At 46.7% G+C, this 14,829-nt stretch overlaps 1 protein-coding gene across 2 annotated transcripts in view; it reads left to right on the forward strand.

The window, feature by feature from the left end:
• The first annotated feature begins 1,248 nt into the window (after positions 1 to 1,248).
• The window catches only part of LOC144169600 (uncharacterized), a 50,881-nt gene continuing 37,300 nt past the window's right edge, over positions 1,249 to 14,829 (forward strand). The window contains exons 1-8 of one of the 2 annotated variants that reach the window (XM_077698846.1): positions 1,249 to 1,357; positions 2,886 to 2,988; positions 3,349 to 3,477; positions 4,355 to 4,542; positions 6,609 to 6,800; positions 9,156 to 9,224; positions 11,837 to 11,931; positions 13,189 to 13,339. In XM_077698846.1, coding sequence (XP_077554972.1) covers positions 2,985 to 2,988; positions 3,349 to 3,477; positions 4,355 to 4,542; positions 6,609 to 6,800; positions 9,156 to 9,224; positions 11,837 to 11,931; positions 13,189 to 13,339 — 828 coding nt within the window. In that variant the 5' untranslated portion in view covers positions 1,249 to 1,357; positions 2,886 to 2,984. Of the gene's footprint in view, positions 1,358 to 1,559; positions 1,701 to 2,885; positions 2,989 to 3,348; positions 3,478 to 4,354; positions 4,543 to 6,608; positions 6,801 to 9,155; positions 9,225 to 11,836; positions 11,932 to 13,188; positions 13,340 to 14,829 lie in introns of those variants that run through there. The other variant, XM_077698847.1, reaches the window with a different exon arrangement.

A 14,829-nucleotide genomic window follows, 5' to 3' on the forward strand; every position in this document is an offset into this window, starting at 1 on the left:
CCATTTTCGACCTTGAGCTATGTTTCAGGGTCCAAGCTAAGCAAAAAGGTCTCCGACTGGTCCGCACTAGTCAGGTGGTCTCTGCAAAATGGTGGTGGTGACGCCAGTGAGATTACTTGCACCCACTCAGGGGGATTGGCCAGAAAAAGGGCGCTCAACAAGGAAAACTATAGACGGGATTAAAAAAAAAACTATGTCCTTAAAAGTAAACACTTACGGAAACAAAATTGAGGAGAAATACATAAAACATAACATACAACAAATTTGGATACGGCTAAAGTAAGAAAAACTTACAGTAAATTTAAGAAGAAATGAAAATGGCTGGAAAAATAGAAGTAGAATTGTGAAATGTACAAAGCGAATGGAATGTAAAGAGGAGGCGCTGAAGGAGATAATAATAAGGAGAAAAGCAGGGAGTAAAAACGCGCGCAGTTTTGAGGATTACAGTGCAACAGTATGTGAGACAACCGGATTCTGAAATGAATAAGTGTACTGGGCCAACTGGGCTTCAAAGCTCCCGCGGTATTACCCAATACTTTCGGCCAAAATGCCGAGAAGACGACGACGATGACGTTAATTATCACACTGGATCTTTTTTTTTTTTTTTTTTTTTTCATTCGTAGCGCGCACCTGCGTTGGAGGTAAGTAAAAAAAAACGGAAGCTTCACGCGTCAATGCGCTCAAAATGAAAACGTAAAAATTGAATCCGAGAAAAGGCCACGCAGTCACACTAGAAACGATGTGGCCCCGAACGAAAGCAGCACAGACATTGAAAGAATAAAGTCAAATCGCTGAACCGACAAAATGGTGCTCTGGGCAACCCACAATATTATTCGGCGAACCGAATGCAACGCTGTCATGTGTGTTCGCAATATTTAGAGTGACGAGAGCGCAAGGCTGCTTGTGCCAACGGGAAAACTAAATTCGACCCTCCAAGTCAACATGTGCAGTCCGAATGGAGTAACCGAGACGAAAGCCTTTTTGGTGTGGGCGCACTATATTTTCCCCGGACAAAAACCGGAGCAACCGACAATTTCATACTAGTCGTTGGACGAATATTGACAGGCCGGGCAAAGTCAAGTTAACGGGTACGCTTAGCAGAGCAAAAAAATGGCTCCTCCTCCTCCTCTTTCCCACATCCTTCGGCAGTGCCACGAGCTCGAATGCTGTGCTGCCCTTCTCCACATCCTCTGCACACAGCGAGTGATGCATTCGCACTTTCGCGCCATAATTGCGTCACCATGCGACGTCACATGCACCGTATGCATTTCGAAGCACGCTTCAGGCATGCGCCGCCTGCCGGCGGCGTTTGTTTTTTCTCTAGAGCAGAGACGTGCGACATTTACTTGAATCTATGGTAAGTAATATTACGTTCTGCTTACCGCTTACTAATGAGCCCGAAAACAATGTTGGAAACCACGGATAGGGTTCCAGAGGTGTCAGGGACGTCCCGATGTTTGCGAGAACGCAGCCAGTTTGACCGCAATGCCAATGCGAATGTGGATTTTGCTAGGCCTTTTCGGGTCACCGTTGCCTGTTTGCGTTTTGACGCCATGGCCGATTAGGGCGCCACAGCTCTGCCATATATTGGCCGCTGCAGACCCGAAAACTCTAAAAATTTTTCACGGTCACGTAGTGGCTATTGAGCTCGCAAACATGCTCGTATGACATCGTTAGCGAGCGACAAATAGACGCCGCGGGCAAGTAGCCTGTATTTTAAGTCGCTGTTACGTGCTGTGCAGCGGGCGAGGTCCGACCAATTCGGCATTGTTCGTGCTGGCGCGGTGCTGCGATTGCCGTCGCCTCTTGAATTTACCCGTGCAGTCGGTGGCACACGATTTAGGATGGAAACACTGGCCGGCACCGGCGCGACTTTGCGGGCTTGTGCGCGGGCGGCGCATTCACGCCTTCTATTCGAATCGAATCCCCACCGCCGGATGTGGGATGAAACGTTTTCACGTCGGCGTCACGTTGCGCGCCTTTGGGAGGCGTCGAATAAAATTGCTTTAGTAGTTTATATCGCCCCGTGGTTGAACTATTCGCTTTCGCGAGATACACCTTTCGCATGTTATCGCGAGCGCTTACGGGCTTGCATTTTGCCAATACACATTTAGGACACCGGCTTCGTTGTTGCCTGCAAGGGTGTTTCGAGCGCGATGTACTGAGCAGGCAGAGACGAATGCAAACGCTAACCGACGTCATCGTCTTGCGTGTCGTCACGCGCCGCGAGCGCTTATTCGAAGCAGTATTCGGGTTGCAGTGCCTGCACGAAAGACCGGTAGTAAGTTTAATGCATGCTAACCGTGATCTGCGTGGCAATGGGGGAACAAAAATAGCGGGGCCGGCGTGAGCGTAAAACGTATTTCTGCCCACTTACAAAAAGAGTGATCGAAGAACCGTAGTTACTTTCTGCTTGGCTACACTAACAATCTTCTCGCGGAGCGATTAGAGCATAAAAGCAATCTTGCTTTTCCAAACCAAACTTGCATTTGTGGGCGTAATGAGTCTTTCGTTAATTGAGTTAAATCATGACCCTCATTTTAGAACATTTTGTGCTGCATGGTTTGCCCAAAAGAACAGCAGCAGCACTTTCATGACACTTCCAGCATGGCATCAGCACTTTCAGTGCATGACACGAATGAATTTTATCACCGAAGTTGCATGCCTGCTCGACTCGCCAACCATTATCAGTGGACATTGTCGTTATGCTTTTTCACAATTTAAATAGATAATTTAACCCAAAATACGACAAGGGAATCGTTGCATTGACGCCATTTAAGAAGGCTGCATTCACCAGTACTTATTCTGTATTCTTCAGTGTGTACTGTGCCTGCTGAAATGTGTTAATCTGTGGTAGAAAGTGCTAATCTTTGGACTTGATACAGGTGCTGGACTCCCCATGGCAGCCGTCCCATTAAGACTACTGCCAAGCAACTGACAACAAGACAAAAGGGCTGGCCTGTGCTGCTCTGTAGACGGAAGCCATGGGTCAGTGACCAAGTTGCTTGCTTGGAATATCTTGTTTGTGGAGTTAGCCTCGAGTGGAGCGCTTTATTGAGCGAAGCTTTGTTTCGCGTGGCTTTGTAGTAAAAAGTGTTGAACGGGCAGTGCTGTCAAATAATATTTCACCCTAGCACATGGTATACCCTCATCGTAGAGTTACCGTTACTGTGCCACAGCTGTTTTGTTGTGAAGCTATTTGTTAAGCAAAACGTTGTGAGAGTTTAGCCACTACTAATTTTTAAACTTTATCCGGATTTTGCAATGTGAACATGTCGTTCTGAAAAAGAAAGAGTGCTCAGCACATGTTTTTCTTTCATTGAGCACACCTCCTTTTGCCTCTTTCAGACTTCTTGAAGTGTGGTTTATGCAGCACCATCTTCCACGAGCTCGACAGCTTTATTAGCCACAAACAGCAGGGATGCAGCGGCAAATCGGAAGAGGCTGAACCTGCGGAGAAACCTGCAGAGAAAAAAGGTGCCTGCCCGAAAGTACTCCTGGACCCTGCCTGACCTGCGATGACATTAGGCAATTTTTTTTTCTGTGAAAGCCAGGTTGATGCGATAGCCAGGGGTGTTGCGTAGGTTATCAGAGGTGGTGTGTTAGTGCAGTGAGAAGCAGCCTATTGCTAATTGGGGGAGGCTAGCCTCCTGGTGCTTGTATTTGACAAATTGTATGAACATTTAAGGACAGGTTCTATGTTTGTTTTCCCATGTTTTTATAAATATCTCTCTTGATGGAAACTGAAAGGGGGTGGGGGATTTCAATTTGTTTTACGGTGTTTGTTGCAGAGCTATAGATAAAGCTTTGTGCGGAAGCTACTTTGGGGGGGGGGCTTTTGCTCTCTTTCGCAAAACAAACCTTGTTCTAGGCTTCGTAGTTCACAAAACAAAATTTTCATTCTTGTTACCCACCTGACACACGTGCAGAACGCCCATTCCTGCTGCAACCGTCTGAGCTGTAAGATGTATTGGAAAGGTTTTGTGGGTTATTGGTACTCATTTTGAATACTGACGTCGCACCAGTGGCTAGCAATGGGGAAAACATGCAGGAGAAATTATAGTGCATTGATGTGAGGCAAAGTTGCGGTAACGGGCTTTCAGAAGTAGAGAGGGGCTCAAAACTTATCACAAATCAGAATAAGAGACCCATCGTAGCAAGTGTCCCTATGCCATGGAAGGTTGCCTGTCAAATGCACGCGAGTCCCCACCAGCTAGGATTTGTAATGTGGCAAGATGCCCCAGTTTGTTATTGTCGAGCATTAAGAGCTTTGCGCCAACAACAAAGTCCGATTTCGGCCTTTCAAGAGTGCATTTAGAGAACAGCGCGTGAAAGGTTGTTCCATCGGCTGCAGTCAATGCAGAAAAGGAGAAGGCTGGGAAGCCGACTGTCAAAGACGAGCAGGCGACCACAGCGAAGAAAACCGCCAAAGATGAGGCGGCACCCGAAGATGAGAAGCCCTCGGCGGCTGCGGTGGCCACTCCCAAAAACAACGGTCTCCAGAAGGCGAGCCGCCGGGGATTGCCTGGCTACCTGCATCAGGTGAGCGCAGACTTGTGCTGTGGGTGTGCCCATTGACCAAAGAAAACAGACATCGTGGGGCATCCTATAAAGGCAGGAGAGGAAAGGTGTTAGAACGCATTGACGCACGGTTGGTTGCCAGTGGAAAATGAACCTGCTTCATTATTTTCACCTGGCGAGCAATGATAAAGTGTACCAACAGTGCTTTTTAGCCTGTTTGTGAGTGCATAGTGGTGTTGCGCTTCGACGAAATTGTGTGAGTCGCATGGGCTGTAGGGATTATTGCACAGATTATTTAAAGGGACAGACAACCGATTTTTGTCGCGTATATGTTCTCTAGCTCATATGAAAGCCAGCGTTTTATATAGCCCGGTAACAACAAGCAATTTTCAAACAAACTGGGGGAAATAATTTTAATTTGGCAGCAAACTTCCTGAAATCGGAAGGGTGGCGGTTCGTAGTGTCGAAACTTGACACTACAATATGGGTCCCTGTCACGTGACCTGAAAACCTAGCAGCTACTGTAACTGCTGAAACGTTTATTTACGTATTGAAAACCTTTTAACACAAGTATTTGTACAAGCTTAAATAGTATATGTATTTCTAAACATTACTTTGAAAATTCTAAAGACACGCCGCCCGCCGCCGCTGGGTTGCTCTCAGTGTGGCTAACTGAGCCACCATGCCCAGAATCAACGGCAGCGTTCAGTAAACAGACCCAGTGAAGGAGCTTTGACGATTCTGTCTGAGTCAGGGGCGTTTGTTCTGCCAAAATATTTTATTTCAGTTTCCAAATACGCCAACGGCAGCTTAAAAAAAAAAAAAAAAGTCGAGCCCGGGGAGAATCGAACTTCCCGCCTCCACAACGTGAATCCAGATTCTACCTATCGTCTACCCCAACAGATGGCGCATTCGTGCAAAATAGACCCTTGCATTAAAAAAACAAATAAAGGAACAGGAAAGCCTGCGATTCACACTTTTAGCTGGGAACAAGTTTTTAAATATCGTTTTTTATTTCGCATACAGACAAAAGTATGTTGCCGAGCTACTCTATATCATGGTTGCCAGCATTAGTTTTGGGAGGGACACATACGGCTCGTAGATAAAAAAATTCGATTTAAAAAGTTCTAGAGCGTTATCAGCAAAACCGTTTCTCGTCAAGGTGCTTTAAGTGATGCCCTTTCATTTGGGATAGAGAATATATACTCGACAAAAATCGGTTGTCTGTCCCTTTAAAAAAAAAGAAAGAACCGCAATCTCCTGTTAAGATGTCACCGTTTTGGATTAGGCATGAACTGGAGCTCACTGTCAGAGAATTGCATGCGTTAGTTTTGATTGTATGGTGACATCTTTTTGCTTGGGGAAATTTCGTTGCAGGAAATATTGCAAGAAAACACACAGGAAGTTATTACACGCGATGTGCGGCTGGTTTATCCCATTACTTGTACCTCAGTGCAGAAACAAACTTTTGCTCTCTGCTTGATTGTTGTGGTGTGAAAACTATTGTGCCTTTCAGGCGTTGTGACAAAAAAATCACTCACACGTTTCACACGTGTGAATAAGCAAATTTCTGCACTGCTGCTTAGTTATGGGATAGCGATACCCTGAGACCGTGTGGTACGCACCACTTGCAGCAGTCTTCAGAGTGCAGGCGTGGATTCTCGCTGTGGAGCTTGCAGCAAAACAAGGTCCCTGTTCAAGCATGTTACGTCTTGTGTTTGGAGCTGAAAGCTCAGACCTTGCTGTCGTGCTGTCGCGTGTAAAAGGCAATCCAACCTCCTTTTTTGTATTCGGAATGGACTGGGGAGCCTGGGAGTGCTTGGCGGCTGCTTCAAGAGTGTAACTTGGTGGTCTTCCAATGTGTGGCAGCAGGAAACTGCAGAGGGTGGCAGAGCAACTTAGAAAGAAAAAAAAAATCTAGCCATAGAAAACCTTGCACTCGTCACGGGGCATGACAGGTCATTAAAGGGGTGCGTTTCAGTTTGCCAGATTGGAATGACTTGGGTGACAAAATGCGTAGCTCTGTTGAACTTCTTTGCACAGCGGGGCTTGAGTGATGTGAAGTGGGTTTTGGGGGATGTGTGCAGCGCTTGCGGCAGCAGAAGAAGCTCCAGATGCAGCGTGCCTGCAAAGTGGCAGCAATGGAGCGTCAGCAGCAGCAGCAGCAGCTGGCCACCAAGGGGCAGCAGGCACGGTCGGGCACAGCCACGGCGGTCGCGTGCGGTCGCTGCGAGGGGTGCAACCGCACCGAGGACTGTGCCAAGTGCGCCAACTGCACGGTCAGTGTGGCTGCTCTCATTGAAAGTGTGGCGCATGTCCCAGGACCTTTGCTTTTAGCGGAAGGACAGCCATGGCTGCTCAGTTCTATTGGTGGTGGCACTGCGTTTCAGTAAGCACCGTCACTACATATTTGAGCCCTGGGAAAATGTAATGGCAGGGGAGAAGGGGGACCATGGTTCCACTGCTCTTTGGAGGAAGCTTGTCATTTGACTCCACTGTCCCCTCGCCTGTCACCGTCTTATCACAAGGAGCACGGTCCCCTTGCACTCATTAATCCTTCCCCGTATTAGTGAGGACTGGGATGACCACTGTCTCTCCGGAGCAGCTGTATGGTGATTGCATTTATCAGTCTGTTCTCTCAAATTTGGAAAGGGCGGGCCTATCCCTATTTAAAAAGGAGCGCGAGGAGGAAGAAATGCAGTGAAGGGACGTCACGTGAGATAAGCAAAGCCCATCCAGGACACAAGGCACAAAAAAGGGTCTGTGTTCTGGCGAGCAATCTGATGCGTTTCGTTTGTTCACCGTCCAGTTGATCAATTTAGTGGCAGAAGCGGACATGGGACTTGCATGAGCCCTGCAGCCACGCCGTCAAATGTTGCGTGCGAGTGAGCAAGAAGCAAGCAGAGTGAGCTGGTTTGGGTGTGGGTCTTTTATCCATGAGTAAAGTGCTTTTGAAACTGAGTAGCCTCAAGGCACCGAAACAACGTAATAGGGCCTGTCAATTCGATTGAGTGGCCAAAAACAGCATGCAGTCATACTGGGGTATGTTGAACTCAAAAAAAATGCCTATCAATTCAATGTAGGGGATAATTTGATATAGGCATGCTAAGGAATTTGACATCATAAAACCGCATACCGTATATAAAAACACTTTATTCAGTAAATTGTCTTAGTTTTGCGTGAAATAGTCCGGTATTTTCTGCTTATTAAACAACCTCACTGCCTGACACAGTACACACTACTCCACATTGTCCAAAGAGTTGGAGCAGCTGAGGCCACAACCTTTCACATTTGTGAAGAGGCGCCTGACTAGTGCAAGGGCGCCAATCACTTCAGAGGTTGTGGGCAAAGGATCTTCGTTGCTTTCCTTGTTGTGCCCGCTTACACTTGCACGATGTCGGCAATGTAGTCTTCCAAACTCGCTGACCATTTATCCGAGAACGGCGTCCGGAAATTCCAACAGCTCGCTCCACTCTTTGGCAACACTTGTGGTGGCTCCATTGTACTTCTTAATATTTTCAAAGTCATCACTGGCACGCACAAGCCAGGAGATATGAAGCAATTTCGGGCGGTTTCTTTAGTAACATCTGCCCAGAACCTACTTTGAAAAGGTGTTATGAGGAATCTCGTGCGTCACAGGGACGTCCGACTTATCACCAAGTTCGACTCTACTTACGATTGCCAGCTTTCTGCCAAAAGGCAAATTCGGCCACTTGGCACCAGCTAAAGCCCCTAAATAAGCCTCTATTTAGTGACACTGGCACTAGCCACCACAGCTACACTTCAATAGGAAGCCTACAAAACGCGAACAATGCAAACACAACAAACGAAAAACAAAGAGCATGGTGGGTGGGCCAGGATCATTTTTTGCAAGGGGGGGTGTCGACGGCTCCATGTTCTACGCAGTGTGGTGGTGCAGTCATGATAGGGAGAGTGAGGGAAAGGGGGGGAAGAGCTGCCCGCTGCCCATGAGCGACCAGGCTAAACAACTTATAGGCAGGGGATTTTCTCCTCCTCCCCAAGAAAAAGCTAAGTTGGGGGGGGCACTTCTGCGGCATTTGGCATTCTATATGCGGAGTCGTTAGTATTTTTGTTCGGTATAAGTGTAGTTTTTGCTATATATTGTGATGGTAAATGTATCGTGTTAATATAGTTTGATATAAAGAGTAATTTGATGTGAACAGGTTCAATATAGTTGGGTTTGACTGTAATTCTGTTAGGTTTGTGCGAATGCGTCAAATGCTCCTCCGTGCATAAGCAGGGTGGGAAAATGAACAGATATAATGAGGAGTCGTGGATTGTTGATATACTTGCGGTCAGATCTTTACTTGCATTGCATCGGAGCATGAGTCATTCTGTCGCTAAGAAAGCATGCAGGTACATGCATCTCGGCACCCACTAAGCACCGTAGCATGCACAGCCCCTTCCAGCTGGCTGCCGAGGTTCACGCTTGTCTGAACGTTGCCAGCTGATGAGCCAGTCTGAGTGCTAATCTGCCTTTCTTACTGATGGCAGCAGGGAGACCTGGGATGTGGGCAGTTAGCCTGGTCACCACTGGGACATTTGCTGCACTGCGCTCAGTTCGTCCATTTTGTGTTGGGGCGACCACTTTCGCCTTTCTTCCATTCTTGCAGGAGAAAAAAGCTGGCCCCCGGGGAAAGAGGAAGTGTCTCCTGAGGCGCTGCATCAAGAGCACCGCACAGGTTAGTTCTTTGCCCTTGGGCGCGGGCGTGGGAAGGTTCACTACAGAAGCCCTGCTTCATTCTACGGCCTGTCGCATGTTTTTTACGGCATCAGCCAGGGTGAGCAGAGAGAGCATGAAAGCATAGCAATATAAATGGCTTATGTGGGCATGAGGAAGTGGGGGGGGGGTCTCTGTTGAAGAGGTTTTAGTGTTTTTAGTTATGTTGTATTTATTTGTCCTAGTGATGTAATGATAGGGAATACTATGAGATGCATATTGGAACAAAATCTGTGCGGGGTGCTTCTTGTAACTTGGACCTGGGATTAAAATGAGAAGCATGGGATTGCCCCAAAACCGACTATCGTTCATCCGGGTGTGAGCTGTCTTGTAGAATTTTTCTCAACTTGACTAATTAACGAGTAAGTTATATCTAATAATTAGCCAATCGTTTGACATGTTTTGTATGAAGGGGCCATAAAAACACAATGCCATTTTGTTGAATTTAAATGTTTGGTTACTCACTAAATTACTGCCCTGTAACACATTTAAATGTTTAGTGTAAGAAAAAAGAAGAAATGTTGAAAAACTTCCAAATTTTGGGGTACATGCTGCAGTGATGTGGTAGGGGGAATAGTCAGAATTAACAGTGTGGTAACTGCACGTTAGCATTCAGGCGATAAAGGCACCGGTACAATCGCGCAGTCCTGTTGCTTGGCGATGGCTTAGGTTCAACATGTCGGCGAAGAATTTGACATGCACAAATATTTCAAATAGTAACAGTGCAGGTGGTTTTTTCACAATGGTTCAATTTGTTTATTTCACTGCGATCCAGTATTGACCCTTGATTCCACGGTCTTAATTAAGAGGACACGCGGGTATAAAAATTGCGATTTTTTTTTTTTCGAAATATGTTTTTTTGTTTTTACTTGCATCATCACGTTTGACTATCCTTCTTTCATGGGAAAAAAATAAAAACGAAATATGAACGAGAACTCAGCAAAAACGTGTCTGAATGACTCGCGGTGACCCAAGAAATCGTGCAGTCAAGCTGAATTTCGGCCATCCTGGAGAGATTTTACCGCGCGGCAGTGTGGCTGGCTGCTATTTGTCACTTGAGAAAGGTAGACCAAGCCTTTTTTTTCTCAGTCGAGACGCTTCAGCTTCATATCTCCGCGTAAAAAACTTTTTAAATATATTTTCCCCGCATGTTTTGAGAGCTCCTCCTGGCTATTTGAATCACAGGACTTGAAATCGGGACCGCCATTGGCTGCTGCCCCTTGTGAACCATGTGCATCGTTTTGTTCACAACGCTTTGCACATCACATCGACCTAGAGCTATCTTTTCTGTTTCCTTATCGTGAGTTCTTTACTATGAACAGTGAGCAGAAGCGTTACTTTCGTCGCCGCAAGTCCTGGACTTCTTGCCTGTACCACGGCCAACAGCGGCACGACCAGCACAGTGAGGTCTAACGGCCACGCTCCTTTAAGCGTTGCGAATGTGGCTCAACCAGGCAGGGCGAATTTTATCAGCGACACTATAAGCTTTATAAGCACGTCGGAGAAGAAGCTGGCAGCCTTCCAAAATGAGGAGCCAGCCAGTGACAGGAGCAATGCAAGCGCAGTTGTCTGCGAAGTCGACACTCTGACTGCACTTGTAATTGGCGCCGTGTGCGCGACGTGCGGTAAAGTGGGAACTCGTCGTAGCTGAGGTCGTGAACAAGTGGAGGGGCCTCACATCGGCACTGGAAGTCAAGCGTAAAACGGGGGTACCCTGTAGGAGTGATCTTTCCTTCAGAACAACAGGTCAGACGAAGTAGTGCGCCCGTACCGAGGACTCCACCTGCATGAACCGTGAGGGTGCAACTTATGCGACAGGAGAGTCCTAGCTTTAGGAACTCAATGTAGACATTTCAGACTATATATCCCCACTGAGTACGTTGTTGTTTAAGCAAGAATTTCCGTATCTGCTAAAGAAATAAACTTCCAGTTTCGTTTTTCTCAGTTTGGCATTTTTGTCCATTTTCTGAGTTTGTGCATGCTATTTTTCACACTTAGAGAGTTGTCGTATTCCAATGAAATTTTGCACAGATGTTTGTTATAACACGTAGAGTAGACAAATCTTGTTAAGTGGCAATTTTTGTCTCTAGGTATTTCTGACAGTCATAAAACAAATTTACAAAGCAAATAAAGACACACTACCTGTCAATTTTTCTTTTCCTGGTGAAGAAAATGGATATAAAGATTTTTCGGTAGATTTGTGAACTCTGCAGTTCATAAGAAACGATCTAGGCTGTTTTAAGACTTTCAGTAAAAAATTTTACAATAGAAAATAGTGTGCACAAAAAGCCATTTTTCTGCACGTCATGCTGCATAAAATTTCATTCGGGGCAGCTGTACGAAATTCGATTGCATATATGACGAGCATATATGACAACCTGTATGAATTTCAGCCCCATAACTTCATTATTACAAAAAAAAAAAAGTGTTTTGAGGAGCATGCCCTTTCAACACCAAGAAATTTCAGCTTTTCTAACACACCTCGTGTCCACACGTTATGCGTCTGAAATGCTTATTAAAGAAAGTTTCTCTAATGTCAGAATTTCACAACCTTTTCTCTTCTTCCTTTTCCAGAAAAAGAAAGTGTACATAGTGGAGAAGATATTGAGAAAAAGAGTGACTGCAGCAGGCAAGGTTGAATATCTTCTGAAGTGGAAAGGCTACCCAGAGTAAGTATTTTTTGTTTTTTAAAAGAGTGACGGTTACTTTGCTGGTCGTGCCCAAATGCACATGCTTCTATTTTAGCCAAAAGAACTATGCATTCAATTATAGTGAAAAACTACAGTCCAGTACATTTTGGGATGGCCGGGCGTTCATGGTTGCAGTATAACCAGAATTAAAATGAACGCTGTTTTTTTTTCTTTTTCTTTTTTTTTTTCACCTAATGTCGGTTATCTTTGTAGTACAGTGCGCAACACCCTTGTCTATAACACTGAGTTCAACTTCAACTGGTTACCGCTCAAAACTGCGGACTCAAACTTTTCCACAAAAAGCGTTGAGGTCAAAATATATGGATAAGACTTCAGAATGACGCAATAGTTTTCGTCAAATGTTTTTCGGCCGAGGCAAGATACGGCTATAACTACGAAACCTGTGTTATAGACAAGGGTGTTGCCCTCTGTACAAGAAAATATTAGTGGGTTTGACTGAATTGAGAAAAGGGGACAGTTCAAAGTTCCTAAATGCACTATAGTTCATCTCACAACCTAGCTGCAGCACTGTGGCGGCTACATTGTTATCAATAGTGCGCCCACTGAGGGCGCCTAATCCGCCGTGAAGGGGGTCCTGAAAGGACACTCCCTTCTCCCCTCTCGGCAAGTGGCACCCCACGGCCCCGGCGCCTTTTGTCGCTTCCTTCGCGGTGAGTTAGGCGCCCTGAGGGGGACAACAATGTAGCCTCCACAGTGCTGCAGCTAGCTTCTGAGATGAACTATAGTTGTGCCCTTTTTGTGTGTGTGCGGGTGCTCATGTGGGGGGGGGGGGGGGGGGGGGGGTTCCCGTGAAAAGGGTGCCCCCACCTGCATGCTGCACGCACACACATTTTTTCAGCTTAATACAAATACCACTATAGTCCCACAAAGTCTTGGCCACTAACCGTATGTTCACGGCAATCCGCTTGTACCCTCTGTTGCTGAAAATTTTTGCTTGAAATTCAAAATGGCCCGAAAACATGAACTTGTGTCTACAAGTACACAACCTTCGGGTACATTTCAGGTCTTAAACTTGGAATAAAGGTAATATGTTACAAGAACCCTTATGATTGTACCGAAAGTGCCATGATAATTTACTGCAACCGCTGTGCAAAATAACTATCTTGTCGAAATTGCTAGTTATGTGCTTGGGAAGGTCTTTGCACTCAACGAGGGCTATGCATTCTGTGTAACGTGACAGGAAGTTTTGTGCATTGGGCCGGCATTCTGTTGCAGTTCGGAGAACTGCTGGGAGCCTGAGGAGAACATCATCAGCAAGCGGCTCATTCAGCTGTTTGAAAAGGAGCAGGAGTTGGGGGCCGGTGGAGACGCCAAAAAGAAGGAGCTGGAAAGCAAGGAGGAACCCTCGAGCTCCGCTGCTGAAGAGGTGACCTTTGCGCAGAGTCACGGCTGTATCTCGTCGTGTTCTGACCGACATTGAAGAAGTTATGGCAGAGGGGAGGACTGGTCCCGGAACAGTATTTGGCGAGCACGCGCAGTGGAGGGGATACTGGTTCTGCGCATATACAGATGTGCAGTGTTCTGGACGTTGCACTGGGATTGGTTCACCGTTCTGCTGTAACTCCGTAGTTATTCTCATGCTGTCTCATTGACTGAGCCAACTGCTGAATTGGGAGCAACTATCTTGTAAAACTCACTCCCAGCTTGGCTGCCTGTTTTGTGTTGCAGACAAAAAAAAGAATGGTTGCGTTATATGATCAGTAGTTCACACTTTCATGAATGCAATTATTCAAACTGAATACAGTCAAACCAAGATGTAATGAACTTCAGTGTTATGAAACCCCCATGTAACTACATTTTTTTTTTTTTAACTTAAAGCTGTTGAAAATTGTGGGGTTCTTAGGGGTGACCTAGGCAGTACTCCGGCATAGGCCACCACGCTAGCTCCCAGCATGTCAACCACGCGGGCTCCCGCACCTACGGCAGCCCAGCGTGGTTCACCGGTACGAGAACACAGTAGACAGTAGTACCAAAGCACAGCCATTTATTTGGGACCTCCCAAAGCATGCGAGCACAAGGCTCAACGGCGTTCACGAATCACGCCGTCCTTGTCGTGATTACGAACTGGTGGCAGGCACTCACGGCGCACAACAAGCAACAGTTTCCACCTGAGATAAGATGTCTGCCGTCACCGCTGCGCTGTTCCGCCGATCCTACGCGGCCCGGACTACCGAACTCACTCTCTGTCTTCCATGCGCACGTTCGTGCAGCCAGCGCGCCTACGGTGGTGCCATCTCACGGAAGCACCGACAAACCAGTAGAGCACCGGACCGGTTTCAGCGCGTCACGTATCTCCTTGCGCGCACCGGCTCGGGATCGCAGGTCGCAGTTCTCCACAATTCTCACACTCCTCCCCCCTAAAGGCTGCACGCCCCTTGAGCTCGAGTGGCGCCACATTACACAACACTTTTTACAACTCCTCGAGTCAGCAAAACTGCCACCAAACGCCACTCCTACGCCAGTCCACACCAAGGTTCACCACAGATGCTGTCGTCACGATGCTCGCCTTACAAACCAGCAAATACATTCACCGCAAATACATTCAACCAGACAGAAGCGGTCGTCAGACAAAATGTCAGATGGCTCTAATCAGGGGCGTAGCCAGGAATTTTTTTCGGGGGGGGCCCGCGGTCGACCAAAAGATGAGAGGAGGAAATATGTAGACAAGGCTTCTTGCGCATTGTTTTTCAAACGAAGCTGGAAATAACTGACTTAAACATGCGATTTGCGTATGCTGAACGCTAACAGTAAATCCCACCTTAAAGAACTTAGATGATGATGATGGTGATGACCTAAATTTCCGTTCGCCGATCTATCCGTCGTGGCCGATGGGTAGGCCACGGGTGATTCGTTCGT

Source organism: Haemaphysalis longicornis, unplaced genomic scaffold (assembly GCF_048455015.1).
Source record: "Haemaphysalis longicornis isolate Haplotype H1 unplaced genomic scaffold, Haemaphysalis longicornis Haplotype H1 scaffold_2, whole genome shotgun sequence".
In the NCBI taxonomy this organism is placed as follows: domain Eukaryota; kingdom Metazoa; phylum Arthropoda; class Arachnida; order Ixodida; family Ixodidae; genus Haemaphysalis; species Haemaphysalis longicornis.